The sequence below is a fragment of the Notolepis coatsorum genome (assembly GCF_963971535.1).
Source record: "Notolepis coatsorum genome assembly, chromosome: 8".
NCBI lineage: Eukaryota > Metazoa > Chordata > Actinopteri > Aulopiformes > Paralepididae > Notolepis > Notolepis coatsorum.
Genome location: NC_140172.1, coordinates 117143947 through 117169606, shown reverse-complemented (window position 1 = coordinate 117169606; position 25660 = coordinate 117143947). Strand labels below are relative to the sequence as shown.

The window sequence follows — 25660 nt, the reverse complement described above, 5'->3', positions numbered from 1 at the left end:
GATGTCACATCTTACCTGTGCAACGGTATAGGTTAACATGATGATGTCACACCACTTTTACATGTTTTTATGTGTCTGTTATGTCCATGTGATGTGATGTCATGTGTCTTCACGATGTCTGAACACTTCGTTCCCCTACCCCCCTACAAGGACCACAATGGAAATAAGCTCTGAGCTTTTTTGTGTCTATCCAGACTGTGCTTCTGTCACTTCCCAACTGCAAATACATGGGCTGTCCAAAAGATTTCAAAACAGACTTATGGTTCTTCGGTGCGAGGGTTACATTTATACAAGCCTAATTCAATTTGTCCTCCTTCAACATATCCCTCTTTGTAAACCACACACACAGTCTCCCCATGCATGCAGTCACTTCAGAGGTCAGAGCGCAGGGTCGCCTGCAATGTAACACCCCTGGAGCCTTGCTCAAGGGCACTTCGGCATAGATGATGTACACCGTAGATGTAGAACCAGCCACCCTCCAGTTGCTCAGGAGGTAGAGCGGTAACCGTCTGGTAATCGGAAGGTTCCCGGTTAGATTCTGGCTCCTCCTGGCAGTGTGTCGGAGGTGTCCTTGAGCAAGACACTTAACCCCTAACTGCTCCTGATGAGCAGGTTGGCACCTTGCATGGTTGCCTTTCTGTCAGTGTGTGAATGTGAGGCACAAGTTGTTAAGTGCTTTATATAAAAGTCCATTTACCATTCTGTTGGTGATAGACCAGAGATCGAACCTGCAACCTTTTGGACACTAGTCGCCCTCTATACCACTAGGGCCATTTTGACACCTCTTAAATTGTAGCTTGAATCGACCTTCGTCTTTTTATTAGAATTCTGAATACAGTATTATGAAGTGCGACTAGCTGCATCCCCCACACAGAAATCAATCACTCAAATAATTTGTTGCATGTTGAGAGTAAATTTAACCTCATCTCTGGTTGTAATTATAGACCAGTTGATTAGACAAGTCTTAATGATTATGTGAAGTATGTTTTGATCATCCTTTGAGAGTACATGTTCTCCTAGCTAGGCCATGGTGTGTGTGTGTGTGGGGGGGGGGGGGTATTTGCACTCATATTTTGTTGTTGCATAATGAGACAATGTTGTGTTGGTCATGGTGTCAACACTGGCCAAGAGACCTGTCACCTCCTTCTCCTCGTCGTCCCTGAGGCTTCAGGGTCTTGGACGTGCCTGATGCTTTCTGCTTACAGAGTGAATAATGAGGATAATGAGAGATCGCCCTCACCTCCACAGGTCTCCAACATGTGCTTATAGTCACACAGGACAACCTCTTGTCATGATATCAGAAGATGATTACCTGGTTGGGATGATGTTGGGGTTCTACATCTCAGCAGAAATGTCTGCCAACCGAAATGACATTGCATGTTACCAGTGTGAAGAAATTACGTGCGTATATGATAATTACATAGGAGAACGTTTTTAAACTACAAGGTCATAGAGAAAAGTAAAAGTGTGAATATGCCCCCCCCCCCCCCACACACACACTAGTGCTCATGTGCAGCTCTCTCTCTTTCTCACACACAAGACAAGGCCAGGGGATGTTGAAGTGCTGTTAAATATTTATTTTTACAATCATATATATATGTATGCACATTTGTACAGAAACACATCAAGGAATGAATTCTCGGATTTCATCAAACTGGCCCAACATTTTCAATATGTTCTATGAACCCATGGTCTTGAGCATATCCTGAAGTGTCATCATAGTGCGCACATTAAACCGGTGAATGATTTTGGACCAAATGCAAGCAGCTGTATAATAATAATTATAGAACAGTAAATTATTAATAGCACTTGTATATTATGCATTAACGTTACATAGCCTCCGTGGCAAGGTAGACCTCTGAATCACCAACCAATGAGGCCTTTACCAAAAGGAAAGTCATACCCAGCCTTGTTGTAGCTAAATAATACCACAGTGTAATTATAAAAGCAAATATCGGGGAGCTACAGTGTGTGAAATTAGTGGATGCGAAAGTAACTAAAAGGGAATCTCTAGTTACAATTCCACTTCAGAAGGGTAGGGTAGTGCGCATGCCCAGACTGCGCTCCCCCGTCTTATTAATTTTTAATGGGAAATGGCTGCGTTTCCTATGTAAACCTCTCTGGAGCCAGAAGACAGTTCGCTAAACACGGCGTTTATTCACGTTTCAAGTCAACGAGTGTTATTTTAGTGATCAATTGATAGCTGAGCTCGTGCATTCTATTCAGATAAATGGATCGGCTCGTGCTTTGAAGGATGAAAGATCGATCATTTTTGGTTTTAACCCCTTGCGTTCCATGATCCGCAAACAATCGAGGTACAGTGATGCCTTCAGTGTGTGGCGTGCTTTTTTGTTTAGAAATCCATTATTTGCCCTTGATTTATGCATTCGTATCAGCGTTTTGTGCACTTTTAGTCTCCTTTATGAGCTTTTAAAGCCGTTTCGTGAATGTACATTTTGCACAAACGATGTTTTAAAGGCTGTTTGCAAAATGTTGTAGAAACGGACGTTCTCGTGGGTGTTACCTGGATTCTGAACCCGAATAAGGAAAACTTGTGTTTATTCTTGGTCTTAATAGTATTTAATAATGTATTATATCAGTGTAAAGTAGCCCTTTCTATTATAATGCATGCATGCAGGAGAGCAGAGCAATATCATGGCCGTGGACAGTTTGCCTTGTGCTTTGTGAAATATCTACACTGGTTTTGATCAGAGCGTTTTGTTACCTCTGGGACAGTCAGACAACGAACCATTTACGCTGATTAGCATGCTATTCATATAGTACTGTAGTGTAGTGTAGTTGGGTCGTCAGAACCAAAATGCTTAATTCGTCAAATATCCTACAATGAGTTAAGCCCACAGTATTTTATCTTGATGACATATATTGGTGCAGAGACAGCTAAGAGTTATTCAGTATGTAGGCTACAGACATCAAAGAGTTGTATACCTATATCTATTACCGGCATATAGCCTCTATAGTATCTATTACCGGTATATAGACACGCATGGTACAATAAGATGGCCAGTTTTTAGAGCAGCACCCCGGCCCCCCCCCCCCCCCCTCTCTCTCTCTCTCTCTCTCTCTCTCTCTCTCTCTCTCTCTCTCTCTCTCTCTCTCTCTCTCTCTCTCTCTCTCTCTCTCTCTCTCTCTCTCTCTCTCTCTCTCTCGTCACACACACACACACACACACATACATTTAATAATTTATTTATGTCTGCATAAATTCATGCCGGCAAGGGACATAAACATTGTAAATAGATTCTCAGAGAGATCTTCGAAGTGACATAGGCTCATATCATTTGGCAACCTGGTTGGAGCATGTAACAAAAGTAGGCATCTTCAGTAGCACAATGAGATACAGTAGTGTCTGCCTCAAGGAAAAAGGGTCAACTTGTATTAAACATACACATGCTCTCTCTCTCTCTCTCTCTCTCTCTCTCTCTCTCTCTCTCTCTCTCTCTCTCTCTCTCTCTCTCTCTCTCTCTCTCTCTCTCTCTCTCTCTCTCTCTCTCTCTCTCTCTCTCTCTCACACACACACACACACACCCACCCTCTCTGTCTCGCACACACACTCGCCAATAGATGAAGTTTGAATGTTTTAGGTGGAAGATGGAAAGGACACACATACACCACACAGCCACCATAACTCGTTCATTACTTGTATGACCTATAGCGTCATTGTACTGTATGTCACCATGGCATTTTGTAGCATATCAGAAAACAAAACAAAAAACTAGCTGATGTCTTTGTATTGCCAGGTGCTTTGAGCAGACAGTTTACTACAGAAGTCGAGCCTCTTCTCACTCAGGGCTGGGAGGTATACTGAATATGAAGGTATACCATCATGGATCCATACAAAGGTCATCTGCAATATATACAAATCATAGAATTATAGGCTATGTGTAAAATGTGTAATCTAAAAAAAAAGAATCCTTGCAGCAGTATTATAAAGCTTTTAGGATAAAAGTCGGATACCTTTTTGAATGAAAAAGCACCATGACAATAGTATTACAAAAATTATAATAAATAAATAAAAAAGGCAACAAATGGATGTGAAATCACTGTCATTTTCACTGGAAAAAAACTAATACCGTAAAATATCGTTATACTGTCAGAAAATAAGAAAAATACCATGATATCAATGTTGACCACATCACCCGACTCTCACCTCATCTCGTTTTGAGTGTGTTTTTTCTTTCTCCAGGTTATTGGTTTATTGTCTGCACACCATAACTCAAGGTGGTTCACCTCACTCTTGTAGGCTACATTGACTCATTGTGGTTAATGAAGAGGTTCGATAGGGTGGTATCATCAGCAAACTTTGGAAATGCACTTACTATCTTCTTCAGAGTCAGACAAGAAGATATATACCAATTTCCTCTCTGTGCATTCAGTAGAAAGATATCCGGCTGCAAGTTAGCCTAGCTTTGCACAAATTAATGGAAGTGGATAAGGATCAGCTAGCCTAGCTGTTGGCCAAAAACACATTTCGCCTTTAAACTAGGCTAGCTGATTTGTATCCACTTGCATTAATCTTTCAGCCGGATAGCTTTCTACTGAACGCACAGAGAGGAAATAGGTATATTTGTCATTTAGGTATATCTTATTATATGACTCTGAAGAAGACAGTAAGCGGATTTCCCATAATATTGGCATGCTCCTTTAAAGGGCCTCCGATGGGATTAGTGAGAGGATTAATTATGCTCATAATCTCATATATCCCCAAACTATAAACTCTGTATACAAATTGATTTGGTTCAAGAGTTATTGAGTTGATGATTTGGAAGGTGCAACCTCATCGTGAATCGTGATGTATATTATTAAATTTGAAATAAATGGCATCATTTCGCTGAGATGCATTTATTACTTCCTGGAATAATATACATCATAATGACACTGCTAGAATTTGTCTTAAATCTTTAACTCAATAACTCTCAAACCAAATGGATTTGCACGAGAGATCTGATCATTCTAGGATATGTGTGAGATTATGTGCATGATAAAGTAGCTTTATTCTTTATTTTGGGTGTTGTTTTAAGCAGCTTGATGGGCGGGTGGCTGGACGGAGGTGTAGTCATTGGTGTAGCCTACAGGGAGTAAAGGAGAGGAGGGGAGAGAGAGGGCACATCCCAGTGGAGCACCTGTTCTCACAGAGTCGTTCTAACAGGTAGGGCTCTAACAGAGCAGTTCTAAGTTAACAGTAATGGTTCTAACAGATAGGGGTTCTAACAGATAGGGTTCTAACAGGTAGGGCTCTAACAGTAATGGTTCTAACAGATAGGGTTCTAACAGGTAGGGCTCTAACAGAGCAGTTCTAACAGTAATGGTTCGAACAGATAGGGGTTCTAACAGATTGGGTTCTAACAGAGCAGTTCTAACAGTAATGGTTCGAACAGATAGGGGTTCTAACAGATTGGGTTCTAACAGAGCAGTTCTAACAGATAGGGTTCTAACAGGTAGGGCTCTAACAGAGCAGTTCTAACAGTAATGGTTCTAACAGATAGGGGTTCTAACAGATATGGTTCCTAACAGATATGGTTCTAATAGAGAGTGGTTCTAACAGATAGGATTGAACAGATAGGGGTTCTAACAGATAGGGTACCAGCAGGGACATAGCACCCACAGACGCCACTTTTTCATCGCTGATACCAATTCTGAATCGATAATGAGCGGTACCGATCAGATCCATTACTTTTAACGAACAGTATAGACTTAAGAATTAAGTTGGTTTTGGGTCACTGGACAAAAGCTTTTTTATTTTATTTTTATATATACATTTGTCTCCATTAGAGAAATATAGCATGCTGTAGCAACAGTTTTTCTTGTCATATGAATAATGTTGAGAAATGGGATGCATGACTTTAAGCAATTACTAGACCCCTGCTTTGTTCCAGACAACAAAAGGATTTTTAAGCAATGTACTGCACAACAACCTTAGCTTCCTGCCCTGCGGCATCCCTTGATTATGACGTACAGTAAGATACTTGAGTGTCCTCCACACTGTGCCAGAGTCATTGTTGGGACTTGGCATCTCTGATGTCCTTGTTGAGCTGGATCTTGACATGGCGGTATTCCTCTTTGTTACCATTCATATGGGCCCTACTACATGTTACTCAGGTTTCCAAGCTCCTCAGTAAACCATGGTTTTGCATTGTTGTACCTAAAATGCTTTTCTTCAGAACGGAGGATTCCTTACAGAAATAAGTGTAGGAGGGAAAAAGTGTCTACTGTAGTGCACTGTCTCTTCGTTTCTCTATTCCTGTTTGAACTAAGAGCGTTGGTTTGGATTGTTGTAAAGCTGTCTTTTCTCCATCCCCCAGCAGAAGATGATGCGCCAAGTGACAAGTAGTGACTTCTGCATGAGTGGCCGGCCGTCATGCCTCGCGGAAGACAGCCATCACCCTGCCAGCCACTTTGACCTCTGCACCTCTCAGGCCAACAAGTTCTACCCCCCTCCGCCAGCCCTGCAGATGACTTTGGCTCCCATGCCCCTCCTAACCCAGAGCCCCCACAAACCCATACCCTGCCAGAGACAGGAAGGCCTGGGGGGCAACCCCTGCACGCCAGGGAACTTAGCAGGGATAAAAAACTCTGACCAGCAGCCCGAGGACCCCAAGAAGAAGAAGGTCGCCGGGAAGTCAGGGAGACGTGGAAGGCCGGCGGGAACCACCAAGCTGGCCGGGTACAGAACCAGCACGGGACGTCCCCTGGGCACTACCAGGGCTGCAGGGTTTAAGACGAGTCCTGGAAGGCCACTGGGTACAACAAAGGCGGCGGGGTATAAGGTCAGCCCTGGCAGGCCCCCCGGCAGCATCAAGAGTCTTTCTCGCCTCAATAAACTGGCTTACGGTGCCTGCAGCGCGGCAGCCTTTCCCTATACCCTGCCACACAAAGGGAACCTCTGTGAACCCTTGTGCAAAGAAAAGGAAGCTAATGAGTGAATTCCCCCGCGTCGACGGCTTCCTGCTTTACCCCCCCATCGGTCAAATGATAGGTGCATGTTTTTCCAAGTTGCTGTCAGATGCTGGGTGTGTTTGCTATGAGTCCCAATCCGCGTGGACAGGAAGAGGTGATATCTTTTCGCTATTATCGGTGTTGTCATTTGTGTGTTTGTCACCTGACATCATCGCATGATACGGCTGCCCTTTCTTCGTCGACCGGTCGACTAATTGGTCGGTTTGGTCAAGAATCTGTTAGTCGATTGGTAGTTGTTTTTTTAATGCTATTTCCACACTGAATGAGTCATTTCCTGCAGAATTGTAATCACATTTCGAGTAAGAACTAGATTTAAGCAGGTCCTTTGAAATTATTGCATGTGGGAAACATATTTTTACAGATTTGTTGATTAAATCAACTAGTTGATTAGTTGACGAAGGCCCATGACTATTAGTCGACTACGAATTTTGTTAGTTGAGGACAGCCCCCATTGTGCGGGACAGGTTTTCAATGCTATCATACGATATTTGGTGTATATAGAACTCAGATGATCCTGGGAGAATGTTCTCCATGCTCAAAGCCTCTGGTGAAAATTAACATCCGGGAGAACTTTACTGTGCAACACAGAGACTGGCCATTCTTATCATGAATCATCATAGCTGATCATTTAACAGTTAACATATAAATATTTCTATGCTTGTTGAAACCATCAGGAAGCAGCTATTCAAAACAAAGGTTGAAACCCCAATCATCGATTTTCACTACATGAACATGCATCCTTGTACTTAGCAGCACTAATTTGTTTCAATGAGGAATGGTGAAAATACTTTTTTAGGGTATCTAAAATGTACACATAGAACTCCCCCATTAAAATGTGGCATGTGTCTGGCAGACTAAAATCCAAAATGTCCCTTAAATGGATCCTAATGGTGCTACAATGTGCCCTTGAATGTAATGCCCTGAGCTAATGGTAATTTTGTTGCAGCCAGAGAGTAAACTCATATTCCCATTGTTTTTCTTTTTTTTATTATTTTTATTATTATTTGGCTTGCTACTTCTTTCCCAGCTTGTCATTAAGCTGATTTGTAAATGGAATATGTTATTGTTATCCTTCCTCCCAGGTCAAAAGGTAAACCAAAAATACAGCTTACGTACTATGATTTGCATTTTAATTTGACAGTTTAACAAGAGTAAATGATTAATGCTCTACCACCACATTGTTATTTTATAGAGGAACACTATGTCGACTCTCCTATTAATATACTGTCTGTGTGTGTGTGTGTGTGCGTGTGTTTTATGTCCATGTGTGTGTCTTTGTGTGCGTGTTTGTGTATGTCTGCGTGCGTGCGTGCATATGTGTGCATGTGTGTGCTGTGCAGAGAGAGAGATATTGTGCTGCTCAGTGTGTTTGCTATAATCATGGCAAAATGTTCGTTTAAGGGTTTCACAGCACCTGGGAGAAATGCTGGTCCTTAACTGTTAAAGTGGACATATTATATAACTTTATATATGACTTCCTTGATTCAGTGAAAAAAAAAAAATTCATATAGAAACTAGTCTAAATCTCGTTTTAATTATTTGTTTTCCAGCACCTCTTTCTTCCCTTGTATTACAAATAGAAATGTTGGTGGGTGTAACTACACCAAATATTAAACTAATTACTTCTTTCCCTGCCTGGCTACCCCACATCCAAGAGTAAAAAAAACTTTAGAAAGTGGGCAGTACAGTAGTGTTCCTGGCTCAAAAATGTATACAGCTAATTGATTAATTAAAGCAAACGTATTGCTTGTGTCCCTGGTATGACATCACAAGGGGCAATGATTCTGAACCTCTTGTTTAGGCTTTAAACCCAAGCCAAACAGCAAGGAGTACATATGTAATTTCTTCAGACTGCCAAATCCACAAAGACAATTTCATAATTTCCATAATATGTCCCCTTTAATACTCTATGAGCTTATATTGATCTATGTCACATTTCATTAAGGCAAATAAGAAATAGTAGTTACAGGCCATTTTTATGTTTTCACATTAGCCACATCAAATATTTCATGTATAGCATACATTACATGATTATAAAATATTCTTTACTGAAAATACCAGTAAGACGTATTAAAACAATTGTCAGAGTGTTCATGTGTTTGCTTTCCTCACATCTTTAATTGTATTTTTTCTGTCTGTAAATTAACTTACTGCAAAGATACTTAGCTCATAACTCATTTCTAATAGATATTGATCCAGTATGATGTCTGAATGAAGGATCATTCATGACAGGGCTTTACTGAGTTGTCCTTTCACACACACACACACACACACACACACACACACACACACACACACACACACACACACACACACACACACACACACACACACACACACACACACACACACACACACACACACACACACACACACACACACACACACACACACACACACACACACACACACACACACACACACACACACATTCACAACACATGACAGTAGGATAACACACACACACACACACGTTCACAACACATGACAGTAGGATAACTGACCAAATTGTCATAAAATTTGGGTGCAATAATCTGTTGTATGTATTGTGCTATGTGGTGACTTTGATACTATCACTTTTGATATTGTTGTATTTTGATACTTGTGTACAAGGCCTTCTAGCACTTATTTTTTTGTCAGACGAGACCAATAAGGTGTGTAGTATTAACAGAGGTTATTGAATTTTGTCACACAAACACAAAAAAAATAATCACCTTTCATCTTCCTCCTTAACCAAAGAATTGGATGTTTTCTACTACAGATGTGTCCCTGTGCTACTTCATTCAAATAATACAACTGATTATCAAATGGATCTAGCAATATAACTTTAGAAAGACATAAAGCACTTATTATTACCACCACCACCGTAGTATGACAGATACTGCTATAATCCACATTTGTTAATACGATAGAAATGAGTGAACTGCTTTTAAAATTGTCTATTATATAACCTATACCCCTTCAAACGTGTATGCTTAATGGTTACAAATAGCCTACATACAAATGGCAATTCCTTGAACACATTATAAAATATAATGGCAATGTAAACTCTGTATTTTTCTTTCCTGACTCACCACCATTTTTATATTAATATCTTTTTTTAATATTATTTTTTTTTACTGTGGAACAATAATGCCTTCTTTTTTTCTTTTCTTTTTTTAATAGTGCTTATGTAGCCATGAGTCATATATCACTCATTACTTTGGTTGTTACTGTAAACATTATTGGTGTTATGGCTGACAGGGTGGTTGTTACACATTGTGAGATTTGGTTTACGTTGTATTTGTGTTAGAGGAATGGTTATTAAGGTACACAACCAGCTGTTTTAATGTGCTTATTAGGCCATTGAACTCCAGAGAGTAGTCTTGGTTTATTTACCTGGAAAGAGGAGATTTGTACACCTGAAAGGGTTACATAGAATCCTTTATGTGAAATGTGAGGTATATACTCCTTATGAACTTCAGAAATATGTCTCTGAAAACACGTTTTCTTTTTTGTTGTTGTTTTATCAGTTCTAATGTGTTGTGTAGGTTGCACTGAGATTTCGGGTCTTGGCCCACAAAGTATGTATCTTTGGTCGTTTCTGTGAGATTTGGAACAAAGGAGCTTGAAGTTGTACTGAAAGGAAGCTCTGTCACAACGAGATGGAAACTCCTGATTTAATGATTGACACGTCATAACTTTTTTATGTGATACATTGAGTCGAATCAATGCAATTGTAAGTTAAAGGAACACTTCACCAAAAAAAGAAAAAAAGAAGATTTATTGTGCCAATAATCTCACACACATCCTAAATCCATAACTGTCTTGTATAAATTAATTTGGTTCCAGAGTTTATGGGGCGTAATGAATCAGCTTAATTATTTGGTGGAGTGTTCCTTTAAAGGTAGAGTCTGTAATTCTATCAAACAGAGATCTCTAGGTAAAAGAGCCCTGCTTGGTATTGCACTTTATTTACATTTATTTCATTTTGGTCTGGTGTGGGTTGGAGTTGAGTGAGGATGGGGATGGAGATGGGTTGCTATTGCTGGCTACACCTCAGGCTCTGCCAAGAGAGGTCTGGAGACATTCACAATATAATAAGTTACTAAACTCCAACCCACACATCAGACCAAAACTTATTTTATTTTAAACAAATTGCAAGACCAAGTGGGGCTCTTTTGCCTAGGTTGCTGTTTGATGGCATTACAGACTCTACCTTTAATTAAGGGAATTTGTAGTTTTTGTTACAGTATTTACTTTCTAATTAGTCTTTTCTCACAAGTGTTTTTCTTTCTCACATGTCTTTTCTCCTGCGTCCAGAGAGATCTACATGTGGATTCAAGTCTGTAGTCAATTATTTAAAAAAACAATTCTTCTCACGTTTTGAGTCTGTTTATGGTAATGTGTTGTAATCAGCTATAGGCCTATAAAGCTTTGTTTGTATATTCTCACGTTTTATTCCTGCATGATTGTTGTTGAATGTTTAAAAGTTGTGTAATAAATTTTAAACCTAGACATTTTCTCTTAATGAGCATTTTCTTTATAAAGAGACTCAATTATCTGCTATTTTGTGGATGCTTTAAAGTGCCATACAGCATCATGACTGCACCCATTCACTAACTCATAACACTGACACTCATAACACCAGTTAAAAAGTTTTAGTTTCAAGTATTAACCATGCCTCCTCCCCACTCATCCTAATAAACACACCTTTGGGTATTTTTCCTCCAAAATTGAGGACTGTGGTTACACTGGGCAGCTTCTGGGTGTAACATGATTTGGGGTCCTACTAACTACCCCAAAGTACCCTAAACATTACCCCAAACCATCAATAATCACTCAAAAGTACTCCAAACCATACCACAAAGTATCCGAAAGTTTCACATAGTATATTATTTTATTTCCTCAAAAATACCCATTTTTGTGTAGGCCGAACTTGCATCAAGTCTATTACTTATGCCTAGGTTTACTATAAGATAATATAAGATATTCCTTTATTGATCCCCTTGGGGGAAATTCAGGCATCATAGCAGCATGGGGGAGGGGAGGTACAGGTAGTACAAACAAGCAGTGTAAACAATATAACAAATCAATATAATTAACTAACTGAAAATACAGTATTCACATAAGGTGCAGTATGCATAAGGTAATTATTGTCCTTTTTAGGTTCCTTTGGATGTCTGGCAGCAGTCGCTGCCCACTGTTGTGGAGCCTGATGGCCGCTGGTATGAAGGACTGGCCGAGGTGGTTAGTTGAGTGTCGGGGGGGTATGAGTCTGTGACTGAACATGCTTCTCATCTTGACTAGCTCATCGTAGAGGGGGTGGGAGGGATTCTCCAGGATAGCAGCCAGCTTCCTTCTCACCCCCCTCTCTGCCATCACCTCTATCCTGACCAGCTCGACTCCCACCACAGAGCTATACAATAGCGTATTTAATATTACAATTTTAACAATGAACATTTACTGTACATTGGCTTGAAAAGGTGGGTAAACTGAACGGGAGCATGTCTATGTTCCCCGGGTCCTATGTTCCCCGGGTTCTATGTTCCCCGCTTTGATTGATTGAACATTTTTGACCACCAGCCCTGATTCCAAACTCTAACCTTAACCAGTTCGAAAGAGGGCCTAAGCTTAACCGTTCGAAACAACGCAGACATTAATAATTAATAAAATAATAAAAATTAATACAATTTTCAATCTATTAATCAATCAAAGCGGGGAACATAGAACCCGGGGAACATAGGACCCGGGGAACATAGGGATGATCCCAACTGAACTGTATTTCACAAATAAAAAGGTGGGTAAACTGAGTCTAGGTGTGTTTACCCTCCATTATCCATTATCCATCTGCTGGGACACGTCCTAACAAACATAACGGACTGAATTAGAAATTGACTTAGCCAAATATGGCACATTCAACAAATTTCACAATGTGATAAGACCACACAAAATTAACCTTTGCCTGCCCCCATTACACCATAATTATAAAAAAAACATTAATACAATTTCTGTACAAAATATAATGGTATATATAACTGTTTTCCCCCGTATATATTAATATACGTTTGTTTTGTTATAGCCTAAAAAAAAAATATATATATATATATATATATATATATATATATATAACTATATATTATAAACATAAACAAAAAGGCAGATTTGTTGTTTACCACATTTACTTCCGCTGACCCGGAAGTTGAAATGTGGTGGTACGGTTCCTTTAGTGTCCGGGCATGCCGGGGCGTGATATGTTGTTCCTATGGAGAAAATAAAATGATTTCCGAGCTTCACACAACGTGATAAATTGTCATATATTTTTTATGTTTTATTAATGTGGCAGTATGGCGCACGTATCAACTAGAGTCCAACTAACGCGTGTTTTATTATGTATGTTATGTCTTTCTGATAGCCTGAGTTTTTTGTCAGTGACAGCGGCACAAGGTAAGATAACGCACCGACACCCGATGTTATAACATTAGCTTGTTGTTAACGCTAGCAAATGGAAAATAGTGGGATTCACGTTTGCTAATGTGACATGCAAGTGTATTGTCAACAACATGGGTATCTATATGATGTGGTGTACAGCCAGTTAGCTCCACGGGTAACTGCCAGCAGGTGAAAAGGAATACAAGTTGGATATTTGCTTTGAAATGTAGTGTAGTAAAATAGTCACACAGGAAGAAGTAACTTCCAACCCAATGATCTGTAAAATAGTCACACAGGAAGAAGTAACTTCCAACCCAATGACATTAACAGTTGCATCAATATCAATGAAAGCCTTCACATAATCTGTCACAAAATAGACACCTGATTGATTGAAATTTGTATTAACAGATTTCAGAATGGGTACAATACAGTACAGCTCAATACACACAATTGTTAAGAGGATGCAGACCAGAGAAAGACTGGGTAAGCGGGGTGGGTGGGTGGGTGGGTAACTGTACATTGGATTATCGACTAAACCTTACTTGGTCTCGTGTATTATTGGGTTTAATAGGACATTTAATAGGACATTTATTGTACATTGGAGGGGGTTGCGTTTTACAGGGGCCAGTTTCGAATTGCAGTCTCTCGTAGGTGCTCTTTGAGAGTGGTTTTGAAAGTGGGTAGTGATTCACATTCCTTTACAGCTGTGGGTAGGGCGTTCCACATTGATGTGGCATAATTGCGAAACGTGTTTAGTCCCTTGTTTGAGCCGAATCTGGGTTTAACATGATTTGTGAAGCTCCCTCTGGTGTTGTGATCGTGGTATTCACTGACCGTTGGGAAGTATTTGGACATGTACATGGGTACCTTAGTCATATAGTGTATCTTGTAGTCGACCAGGCCCATTGCAAGTTGCTGTACTCTGTCGTCTACTCTAAGCCATCCTAGGTTATCAAAGTGGGCAGGGGTGAGGTGGGTTCTAGGAGTAAGGTCAAGCAGTAGTCTGACCAGTTTGTTTTGAGATGTTTGTCATTTTGTTTTTAGCGCCTTTGAGGTGCTTTGGTACCATGAGGTGCAAGCATAGTCGTAGTACCCTTTGAATGAGTGCTCCTGCCAGAGTCTTCAGGGTATTCTTGTTTACCAGAGACTAGAGGAGATCCGGTACAAGAATCGATTTCGTTGGTTGACTTTTTTTTATTACATTGGATGCCATTTTGTCACAGGAAAGATTTGCGTCTAGGATCGAACCTAGGTATGTAATTTCATCTTTTCTTGTGACAATATTGTCACCCACTGTAACTGAGAATCCGTCGGTCTTGCTGAGTTTGTTATTTGAACCGAATAGAATGGACTCTGTTTTGCCCAGGTGTAATGATAGTTTGTTATCAGCGAGCCATATGCAGATTTTGCCTAGTTCCGAGCTGAGGGTTTTTTCAACCTGTAACTTGTTCTTGTCAGAGACCAGCAGGGCTGAGTCGTCCGCGAACAGGAACAAGTTGCAGTCACAAGCTGACGACATGTCATTTGCATAAATTAGGAACAGTAGCGGTCCTAGTATGCTTCCTTGTGGAACACTACAGCCCACTGGGAGGGGGGGGGGGGATAGGGTACCGTTTACCTCCACCATCTGTTCTCTCCCCTCCAGGTAGGATTGCATCCAGCTCACTGATAGACTATCAAAACAAATTGCTTTTAGCTTGTCAATCAGAATGGTGTGATTGACAGTGTCGAAGGCCTTTTGTAGGTCCAGCATGACCATGCCGCAGTATTTGCCCGCGTCCACCTCTTGTTTGATGTGGTCGTTTAAATAGAGAAGGCATGTGTCAGTGGAGTGGGATGTTCTGAAGCCAGATTGGAATTCGTAGATTAGAGGTACCTTTCGACCTGTTCGTATACTATTTTTTCCATGACTTTTGAGATTGAGGTAAGGATAGAAACAGGGTGGTAGTTGCCTGGGTCTAATTTGCTGCCCTTTTTGTGCAGGGGTGTTACTCTCGCAATTTTGAAGTCTTTGGGTACGTGTCCCTAACCTAAACCTGCTAAGGTACAAAATTAATAGGCTTGTTACTGTCAGCTGGTGTTATGCTCGCGGTCGCTGGCCTACTGTAGTTTTCATTTGCACAAAGAAAATCAACTACCATTACTGTGAGAATAACATCAAGTTGACCTTTTTGCCTCTGTTACTTTCACAGATGTTGACGAGCTGCCGGAGTTCAAGTTGTCAGAAGATGTCGTTTCTGACACGGAGAACAGCCCCAAGTTTGTGGGGATGGGTGACATTGAGGCTCAGCCAAAGAGACAGTTCAAGACTGCAGAGATCGCAGATGCTCTGATGGGCACCGAGGCTCTCATTGATCCAGCCGATATCCAGTCACTCTTTCCCAAACATGTGAAAGACTTCCAAACCGGCTTCTCCCCACCTTGTGATGAGAACGACGAACAGTGTGGAGAATCTCTGACTCAGGATGGAACGTCGGAGGAGGAGAAGAGCGCAGAATCTTCCCAGCAGGTGACCTTCTTTTACAAGCGTGGGAGCCTGAGTCCATCACATGGGAAACCAAACATCCACTGGTTAGCAAAGGGGGAATGCTCCCTGTCTGAGGAAGATATTATTAGGCTTACTAGGCTTCAGGCAAGGGCTACTCTCTTACACTCACGCCCCCCCCTTTGACCTCCCCCCTGCGGAGAAAATCCAGTCGAGTCATGGCACCACTGTAACCCACCTGGATTTCAAACTGGGGTCCCCTGTATCTGTATGGGACACGAAACATCTACCTGGTCAGCCGAGGGAGACACTGGAAAATACTCTATTTACACTCTTCCATCCAGCTTCACATGAATAGAATTGAGCTTCTCCCAATATGGAGATTAGCGTAGGACATTCACGATAGCAGCAGGATGGTCCAAATATGGAGATTAGTGTAGGACATTCACGATAGCAGCAGGATGGTCCCAATATGGAGATTAGCGTAGGACATTCATGCTAGCAGTAGGACGGTCCCAATATGTAGATTAGCGTAGGACATTTATGCTAGCAGCAGGACGGTCCCAATATGTAGATTAGCGTAGGACATTCATGCTAGCAGCAGGACGGTCCCAATATGTAGATTAGCGTAGGACATTCATGCTAGCAGCAGGACGGTCCCAATATGGAGATTAGCGTAGGACATTCATGCTAGCAGCAGTTGATCACTTGTTAAGTTGAATAGTGTTAAGGCGACTGGATGTTTTTAAACCACTAAAATCAACCAAAGGAGAAATAGTTGCATGTCTACTTGTCTACTAAGGTTTCGCTAATATGTCTATACTACCATGCACTCAAGACTGTAGCACTCAAGTTCTACACTGTTTGATACTTACTTACCCTTAGCTGCCAGAGTTGTACCTTTTCTGCTGACTTGTTGTACAGAACTTACTAAATTACTAAATGTAAACGTATGTACACTTTCTATCTTTGGCCTTGTTGACCGACTCCCATTCAGCGGATATTAGAATACATAGACTGTTGACTACCTGCTCTTTGGTTCCCGCTCCTAGATCACCTTGGAGATGGTGCATGCGGACACCATGGCGACCGAGGAGCAGAACTCGACGGAGACCGCCAAGACGTACAAGGTCACCTGTGATAAGAGGAACATCACAGGGATGGAGGACTTTAGCGTGCAGGTCCTCAATGCCTCACAGGTAGTGTGTCCTCACAGGACAGCTCACCATGTCCGGTAGTCACTGCACCCTTAGTCTCTATGTTCATTCGTCTTGGCCTTACAGTTTGCTTTACATTTTAAGTGTGGGAGGGGAATCAAAGCTGAATTGAACCCCTAACCCTTGCAGTGTTAGTAGTACCACGCTCTACCCACCGAACTACACAGGCAATGGAACCCCAAACCACGGCAGTTTTAGGGCAATGTTTAATTTACCAATTGTACTTCACAGCAAAGGGAACCCCTAATCCTGGCAGTGTTCACGATAGCAGCAGGATGGTCCAAATATGGAGATTAGTGTAGGACATTCACGATAGCAGCAGGATGGTCCCAATATGGAGATTAGCGTAGGACATTCATGGGGACATGGGGGTGGGACTCTTGCTTGGTCAAGCAAAAAGCTGAAATGGTGAGGTTATGAAACCGCCTGGTCCAGCTGCCATATGGCAGGGTGACAAAAAATATTTTTAATTGGGACAGAGCACACGGTCATCCCTGGTCAAGAGAGATGTCCATGATTTTTTCTTCTACTGACTTAAGTATGATTTTTTTGAACAATCTGCAGTGTAAGGTTCACATAATTAAAACAAAATGATCAACAATCCATCAGGATAAGTGGAAGGTGGAGATTTGGAAAAAACCTAAACTTAGAAAATATGTTGCAATTAAAAATTAGTATTTTACTGAACCTTATAGAGAAGACGGAGGTCTCTGTGTGTCCAGTTGAGGTCTGGCATAGAGCTGCCGCGATTACCGCATTACCGCGGTATCGCTGTTACATCACGGCCACCGCAGAGTAGGCTGAATACCGCGTCACCGCTGTTTTTTATAATAATAATAATAATAAATTACCCTCCTCTCGTTGGGCTTGCGGCTCTGCAGATATACCCTACTCATCTATCGAGGTTCCAAGCGACCCTATTGGGTACCAGAAAAGTCACGTGAAACATTGCAGACCACTGATTGGTCAGAAGAGAGACGCGTCACACGTTGTAGCGTCATGCAGTGTGTTACCACCAATCGGCAAGCGCGTATTAGGTTTTTACTTCCTGAATGTCAGATCATCACAACACGGCTAATAACGTTAGCTTTAACTCTCCGCCGGAGTGGACTACGATCGCTCCTAAGGAGTACTAAACGAGACATAATGATTTTACTGTCTGCAACGAATGTTATAATAAAAGCCCTTCGTTCTATACACTTGTCTGATTGAAAACTTTATTAACAGACCGCAGAATGGGACAACTCAGCACGCTCTGAGCAAAGAAAGGAACTGAGATATGAATAGAGTATTGCTTGCCTTGCTATTGTCCGGTAAATACGCTGATGTTATTGAACGTATAACTATATAATGTTAATGCCACAAAACGAATGCCTTTATTATAAAGTAGTAACTTTATAGTAATAATAATAAGAACGGGTCGGGGGGGGTTAGGGGTAACCACCCCTGCCCGCGACACCGAGTGAACGGCGCACGACCAGAGGGTAAACTTCGAATCCGTGTTTCACTTTCAATAACTAATGCGTGCTTGCCGAATCCCAAACAATATTCATGCTGCAAAGTCATCCTCTAAAAATAGACATTTAGACTAGAGGCAGGCTATATGCTATAAAGAGTAGACTACTACTAAAAAAAAAAATGCATTCAAACTTTTATTTTTTATTTTTTGTGTGCATGCGGTAATAACCGCGGCGGTAGGAAATATTTTGCAAATTTGTGCGGTAAGGAAATAATCAATACCGCGGCAGCTCTAGTCTGGCACCCTGCCATTGGCTGTGGAAGTGGGTAGATTCCAAGGTAAACCTGAGGAGGAGCGGTTGTGTGTTCTATGTGATCTGGGAGTGGTGGAGGATGAATATTATTTTGTTTTTTATTGCCCTTTGTACACCGCTTTGAGGAGGGCTTTATTTGAGAAAATTCTAATTGTAAATCCGGATTTGTTTTGGCAGTCTGAGAGTTGTATGTTGAGTTGTTTTTTTGTGGAGGACATCTTCAGTTTTGCAGGATTTTTGGAGAAAGCATGGCACTTGAGACAAAACACACTATATCCTGTATAACTGTATTTGAATTCCTCTTGTTTCTTTGTTTCTTTACATTGCGTACAGCTTGTGTTATATTACGTTTTCTTGTATTTTCTTATTCTTGTGGCCATCTTGGTCTATATGTCATTTGGCAAGTATATTATTATATACTTATTGTTATGTGTCTTGTAAGCCCATATGGGCTGGGCATACACCTGTATGTAAGACACGAAAATAAAAAACATCAAATCAAATCAAATCAAATCAAATCAGTTAGTGCCCTGGTCTGCTGCATATATTCATTTTAGAAAAACAAGGTGCTGTTTAATCAAGGTTGTTTAATGTTTAGTATATTGGCCCCTGGACTAGATGGAGTTTCTGAATGCTGGTCAACACAGAATAATCTGACCAACCATTAGCTAAAAGGGCAAACCTAACCTGACTTTTGACTCGCTTCCAGGACTTGATGGAATTCCTGAACGCCAACAGTACAGAGTGCTCTGTGGTGCTTTTCTTCACCACCTGGTGCCAGTTCTCTGCCCACCTGGCTCCTCACTTCAATGCCCTGCCCAGGGTCTTCCCTAACATGCACTTCCTAGCGCTGGACGCCGCTCAGCACAGCAGGTAAATCATCTCTGCCGCTGTAGGAAGTATACGCGGGCGGGGACACAATGCAAAACTGCCCCCATGAGTTAAATATTGGCCCCAAATTTGCACCCCCCAGATATCTTTCCAAATAATTACTCCCGTCTGATATTTGAATTCAGCCATACCTTGCAATCCATAACCACATTATACAGCACATAAAACAGGGCTGCACTGAACATTAATTGTCCCAGAATAAAGTACCTTAAAATGTCTGTCCCTTGTTTTATCCCCTGTCTTCCGTCAGCCTTTCCACCAGGTTTGGGACCGTGGCAGTGCCCAACATCCTGCTGTTCCAGGGGGTGAAGCCCATGGCCAGGTTCAACCACACAGACAGGACCCTGGAGACACTCTCCTCTTTCATAGTTAATCAGACAGGTATATAAAGTGTTTAAATTAATTGTGATTCTTCTGCCATCATAGTTTTTTCTCTCTCTGTACTCAAACGGGTGACTTGGTGTTTTGAAGAAGGGTGTTGAGCGACCCCTTATTAGCTGAAATTATTAAATGCATCTCCTATTTTTTTTTACTACATATTTAAGTGGAAAGTTGAGGGGAAACATCCATATTCTTGCCCCCCCCCCCCCCCCCCCCCCCCCCCCAATTCTTTGTAAAAAATGGTTCCCTATACTATTATTACAAACCACTGAAGTGGGCATTGAAAGACTTTGCTCACTTTGCTCATTCTAATGTATCTTTTTTCATTATCATAATGTATTATTGCAGTTCTGTTGCTCATGATATACAATGTTCATAATGTATTACACCTATGGGTGTTGATGATCTTGCCTGTAACGAGCAACAGTGGATCGCTGCCTGCTGGCCCTGGCGGTGGGGTGTGTTTTAAATGAAGAGAGATATCTGGCTTGTAACCAGCTTGTATAAGTAGTCATCTCAAAAAAACATTTATCAATACATTTTTAAACATAAACATTTATTTGCTACTAGCAAGCATTAGTAGTTGTTACAAAAAGAAGGAATTTCTGTTAAAAGTATTCAATGTGGGGGAGCTCCCGTAGCTCACCGCATATCTCGGCGCTATTTCTGCGTCGGGGAAAACCGTGCTCGTCACGGATCTGGGGGACACGAGTTCGATTCCCGGACCCGCCGTCATTTCTCAGAATGTCTTCCCCCTGATCTATATCCCATTTCAACCTGTTTCTGTCGGTCATGCTTGACCAGAAAAGCGATAAACGCTAAAAAAAAAAGTAAAAAAAAAAAAAAGTATTCAATGTGCTTTACTGCTCTTCTGCGCTATTGGTGTGAATTGAGTGTTATTATAAATCACTATGATGCACGGTATTCTAAGCCATTATGAAAAAGCTGTATAGCATGCGAGTATTGTTATAAATCATGCGCAAGCCCTGTCTGAACATGCATCACAATTGCGTTTTACAACTCATAAAAGTGTTTTACAAGTGTGATTATAACGTGTTGTAGACACAAGCTTCATATCAAGTGCTACCTTTCGTTTCTCTACTCCAGGCTTTGAAGCGGGCTCAGAGAGGAACGTGACCGAAGAAGACCGCCTGGGACCCCTCCCCAGCGTTCCCATGACGAGCATCGATTGGCTGCTGGTCTTCTCCATTCTGTTCATCACCGGCTTCACCTTCTACGCCATCCTGCGGGCAGACAGCATCCGGTGGCTCATACCAGGACAGGAGCACGAGCACCAGGACTGAACCTTACAGCGGGGGCCAGGCTTCAATTCTGTGTCTGTTCCGTCTGTTAACCCTTTCACTACCAAATGGTTAACCCTTTCACTGCCACACGACAAAGGGTTAATCCATTCACTGCCACACTACAGAAGGTTAAACCTTTCACTACCGCGGTTAACCGTCTGTAGTGTGGTAGTGAAAGGTTAACCCACGTGGTAGTGAAAGGGTTAAGGAAAGGGATTTTTGTTGTGAACTAATTTAACTACTGAAAAACATTTCGCAAGAGAGAGCTTGTGACCTTTTCCATCACAGTAGGAGGAGACACCAGAACTCGTGCATAATGTCCAGAATGCTACAAACGGATTTGGCTAACCTTTTACATAACAGCTCTTGAAAAAAAGATTGAACTACAAGCGGTTAGTAGAGAGGGTGCTTTACAAATTAATTAGATAGAACCTATTGATGAGTAGACATTAAAGACTTAGTGTTAAAGAGACTCATTAGTGTTATAAATGATCATTTATGCTTTTTAACCACTAATTATACATTGAGTTATGTGTCAACGTGACTTACTTAGGACAGGGGTGCTTGTTAAAGAATATCATTTGTGTGATGAAGGGGGAAAAAAAAGCTTTTTAATGAATAAAGTGAAAAATACTTTGTGGTTGCAGCCAGATTCTTGGGAGTTTCTGTCCCCAGAACTGAGAATCTTCATCACTTGATTAATTATACATTGTTATTATCTACTTATCAATAGGTACTATTAAATTTAAGATCGCCCTATCCACTAACTGTAGATAATTTGTAACTACATCTTTTTCACTGCCTGTTATCAGAAAGGTTGCCCTTTCTAAGCTATTAGAAAATAACTGAGGATGAATACTTTATCATCAGTGAAGGTGTTTTGAGTTTATTGAAAGTGAATAAATCGCATCCCCATGACTTTAACGGACTGAAGTTTGATGTAAATAATTTGATAAATTGGTGACCCTTTAGATTAGAGGCTGTGGACAACACTTAATTATAATTAACTATTGGATAGTGTGGTCAATTAAATATTATGTATAATTTGTTATAATGCAGCTACAGTTCTACTAGCATGCTAACTAATTGGTCATCTTAAGAAAATGCAATTATTAACCACTAATCAAAAATGCACTATTTTGTGGTTATCATTGGGTACTAATTTACGTTACCATATCTAACTACATGTAATTATGTCTTTTTCACAGCCTGTAATCTAAAAGGTTACTGATTAATTAGTTTGTTAATGAATTACCATTATTTGCTGTTCAATTGATGTGAATAGATAGATCTATTCTTTATTGATTAATTGGGGAGAGGGAGGGGGTTGTCAGCAGCAATGTGGCTCAACTGTGAAGCTTAAATATATTTAATATACAATATTATTATGATATAATAAATACATTAGGATCCGATAAGTGTTTAATAGGATAAGGGTTTGATGGTTAAAATAAATTATATGTGTGGATAACTGTCTTTTGTCTGATTTGTCGTAAATTGTTATGTTTAATTTGAGCTTGTGAAGAATAAAGGATAACCGTGTTAAGGCCACTGTATGAGCCAGAAGTGTATAGAAAAAACATGGACAGGGAATAGATTAAATGCAGTTGAACAGGCAATACTAAGAAGAGCATGACATGTACGCGTCTTAAAACATGTTGTGAAAGACTTCTGTATTACCAAAGTCTGTTTAAAGTGTCTTGGCCCAGAACCTTCCATATAGATGATGAATATCACATCTCGTGAAACACTGTTGTAATATTAGTTTAGTCACAAAAAGTATTTTCATCAGGCAAAATCTTGAACAGCTATGGGAATTCGACAACTGCTGACAAGGGGAGGGAGGGAGAGAGAGAGGTGAAGGACAAGAGGACTGTGGTATGCTGCACGGGTTAATGTTTACTCTCAGGACTAGCACTATATGGCGCCGTCAGTTCTCGAGGCTGGGCAGCCTACCACTGCCTACCTGTTCTAGATATTCGTCGAAAATGGTGAGTGTGAACGATCTTTTAGGGACAGAATGGTAAACAGGCTCTGTTTGTAAGCAGCATCGTATCTGAAGTGGCAGCTACTGCGCGTTGATGCAGTAAAGCACACTGTGCAAGATATATAGGTGTTCGGTCAAGTCAACAGAACAGCAACACAACTTTACGAGACAACTCGTGGTAGTCTACATTGGTATAATGTTGCTCTGCCCGCATGTCTAGTGTTTGTGCATAAACAGTGTTTGTTAAAAAAAATTACCAACTTTGCAAGGTGCCACTATTGACGGTATGACGATTGCCCGTTAATTATATTGTTTCTGAACACGTGACGCCACCAACACGAGTAATGGATGCAACGACGGTAAACTCTAGTGTGATACTGCCACCTAGTGGACACAAACTACCACTACCTCTCACCTGCAGCATCACCAGTCAGAGACATAATAATCTAGATTAAACAACATTATGAAGGAATAGGACAGTTTCAATTGTGTTTTAACCCAGACCATATTTAAACATTGCCTGGCATGAAGTTGACTAGTACGGGAACGTGCTGTCTCCTCTCACCAGGCTCCAATACAATCCAAGGGTTTTAGCCTTCAAGAAACATGAAACATGTCCTTTTCCAAAATAGGAGGCTCACACCTCGCACTATAACCATGTGTCTTTATATGCTCTACTGGGGATATGGGTACATCGTATCCTAAAAGTACCCGTTTTATCTGGCACGGTTTCTGAAATTTCTAAATGACTTCAGGAAAATGGAATTAGAACGTTATTTCTGCTGAGCGACCACCTCCCTCCCTCCCTTTCTCTCTCTCCCTTTCTCTCCCCCCTCCCTTTCTCTCCCTCCTCCCTTTTCTTTTAAATATTTCTTTAATGTATTTTAAAATGTGCTCTTAATTATTCTGATTGTCTGATGTCTTTATATTTATGAACACACTGTGACACTTGTGTATGTAACATCTCGACGGCACTGTAAATGAGTTTAATTACTCAGTGTATTATCGAGTATAAATAAAGATTGAATGAATGAATGAACGTTACACCTCGCCAATGAGAGTCCGCGCTGGCAGGTGAAAAGAAGTGGCGGCTGCCTCCACATGTATCGGAGGGGACATGTGATGGGCTTCTATCCTCCCTACGACCGGCCAGTGGGGGGCACATGCGAGCAACGATCAGGACAGGGGAGGGAGAATAGGCACGAGAGGAATTTGGGATGGGAGAAAAAAATCAAAGAAAAAGGAGGAGAAAAAGTAGGTAAAAAAAAAGGTATATGTTTAAACCTATAATGTTAATAAGTGCTGTATTGTGCCATCATTTATTTACTCTTCGACTGCCAATATATGAAGGGAGATGTTTTATTTATTTATTCATTTATGTATTTATTTAATTACTGTAGATATATTGGGGTAATATGGGGTAAAACCAATTTGAATGTGTACACGCACACACACACAGACACACGTTTCGTGGGTTTGCATAATAAGGAGCTGAATTAGTTGAGCATTTTTAAGCGATAGATGTCAAACATGTAATTGAAGAGATGATGGCAAAATTTTTCTCTAATGAAATTAGGTTTCAACATCAGATAACCAGAGTTTGTTTTCCTGGTTGGGCACAGTTCACTCACTCTCAATTCACTGAATTAAAAATATAAACAGAAAATACTGCGCTTTCACATTCCATAATTCCTTCATATGCTGGATAAGTACTTATTATATATAGCCTATATATAGATGGAGGATAAACTTGCTGAATTGATTGAATTGAATCAGAATTGACCTCAACCATGTTTTTCACACAGTGGATAGTCTGTTTTGAAATTAAATTCCCTCTGTAAGATTTGTAATTGTTTGGAATGAGGACTGCGTAGAGACTCTCAACCACTTACAAATACAATTAGGCTACGTGGAATAAGCAACTGACTGAGTGTACCAGTCCTCTTTCTGGCGGGCTGGCAGTGAGGAATGTGTAGACTGTTAATATGACAAGCTTATTTCATGTAATAGGGGACTGTATCAAGTATGACTGGCCCCATTAACCCTCAGATACCCGCGGGGGTGCCGGCACCCTCGGCTGACATTACTGTCTTTCAGAGGTTGTAGCGGGAATCCATTGGTACCAACCTTGTCATGCTTGCATGTTGTGAAGCGGGAATAAAAATATTGGCGAGAGAAAAACCGGCCTGGCCATTTTCAAAGGGCTCCCTTGACCTCTGACCTCATGATATCTGAAT

General features: G+C 40.9%; 3 protein-coding genes across 4 annotated transcripts in view; all 3 read left to right on the top strand.

Moving 5' to 3' along the window:
- The first annotated feature begins 2148 nt into the window (after positions 1–2148).
- On the top strand, positions 2149–11472 carry cUnh5orf24 (chromosome Un C5orf24 homolog). Of its 2 annotated transcripts, none has more exons than XM_084319799.1 (2): positions 2149–2315; positions 6324–11472. In XM_084319799.1, exon 2 carries the CDS (start codon positions 6327–6329, stop codon positions 6939–6941), a length of 615 nt encoding a protein of 204 aa, XP_084175925.1. In that variant the 5' UTR covers positions 2149–2315; positions 6324–6326; the 3' UTR covers positions 6942–11472. The 2 variants fall into 2 exon arrangements, with proteins under 2 accessions (XP_084175925.1, XP_084175926.1); XM_084319800.1 differs by having other exon boundaries at positions 6321–11472.
- A 1729-nt stretch (positions 11473–13201) lies between these two features.
- Positions 13202–22901, top strand: txndc15 (thioredoxin domain containing 15). Its single transcript, XM_084320220.1, has 6 exons — positions 13202–13401; positions 15579–15895; positions 16924–17070; positions 19570–19733; positions 20002–20132; positions 21240–22901. The coding sequence occupies exons 1-6, from the start codon at positions 13302–13304 to the stop codon at positions 21434–21436; spliced, it is 1056 nt and encodes a 351-aa protein (XP_084176346.1). The 5' UTR covers positions 13202–13301; the 3' UTR covers positions 21437–22901.
- A 402-nt stretch (positions 22902–23303) lies between these two features.
- LOC311232972 (pterin-4-alpha-carbinolamine dehydratase 2) overlaps positions 23304–25660 on the top strand; it is a 49730-nt gene continuing 47373 nt past the window's right edge. The window contains exon 1 of the mRNA XM_084319817.1: positions 23304–23427. Within this exon, the coding sequence (XP_084175943.1) occupies positions 23317–23427 (111 nt within the window). The 5' untranslated portion in view covers positions 23304–23316. The remainder of the gene's footprint in view (positions 23428–25660) is intronic.

Bases quoted from the DNA above. Each gene is read 5' to 3' on its own strand.
- cUnh5orf24 (XM_084319799.1), top strand. From the start codon at position 6,327: ATGATGCGCCAAGTGACAAGTAGTGACTTCTGCATGAGTGGCCGGCCG.
- txndc15 (XM_084320220.1), top strand. From the start codon at position 13,302: ATGGCGCACGTATCAACTAGAGTCCAACTAACGCGTGTTTTATTATGT. The intron at 15,896-16,923 runs GTGACCTTCTTT...TCCCGCTCCTAG, and splicing joins GCGCAGAATCTTCCCAGCAG to ATCACCTTGGAGATGGTGCA. The intron at 19,734-20,001 runs GTAAATCATCTC...GTCTTCCGTCAG, and splicing joins GACGCCGCTCAGCACAGCAG to CCTTTCCACCAGGTTTGGGA.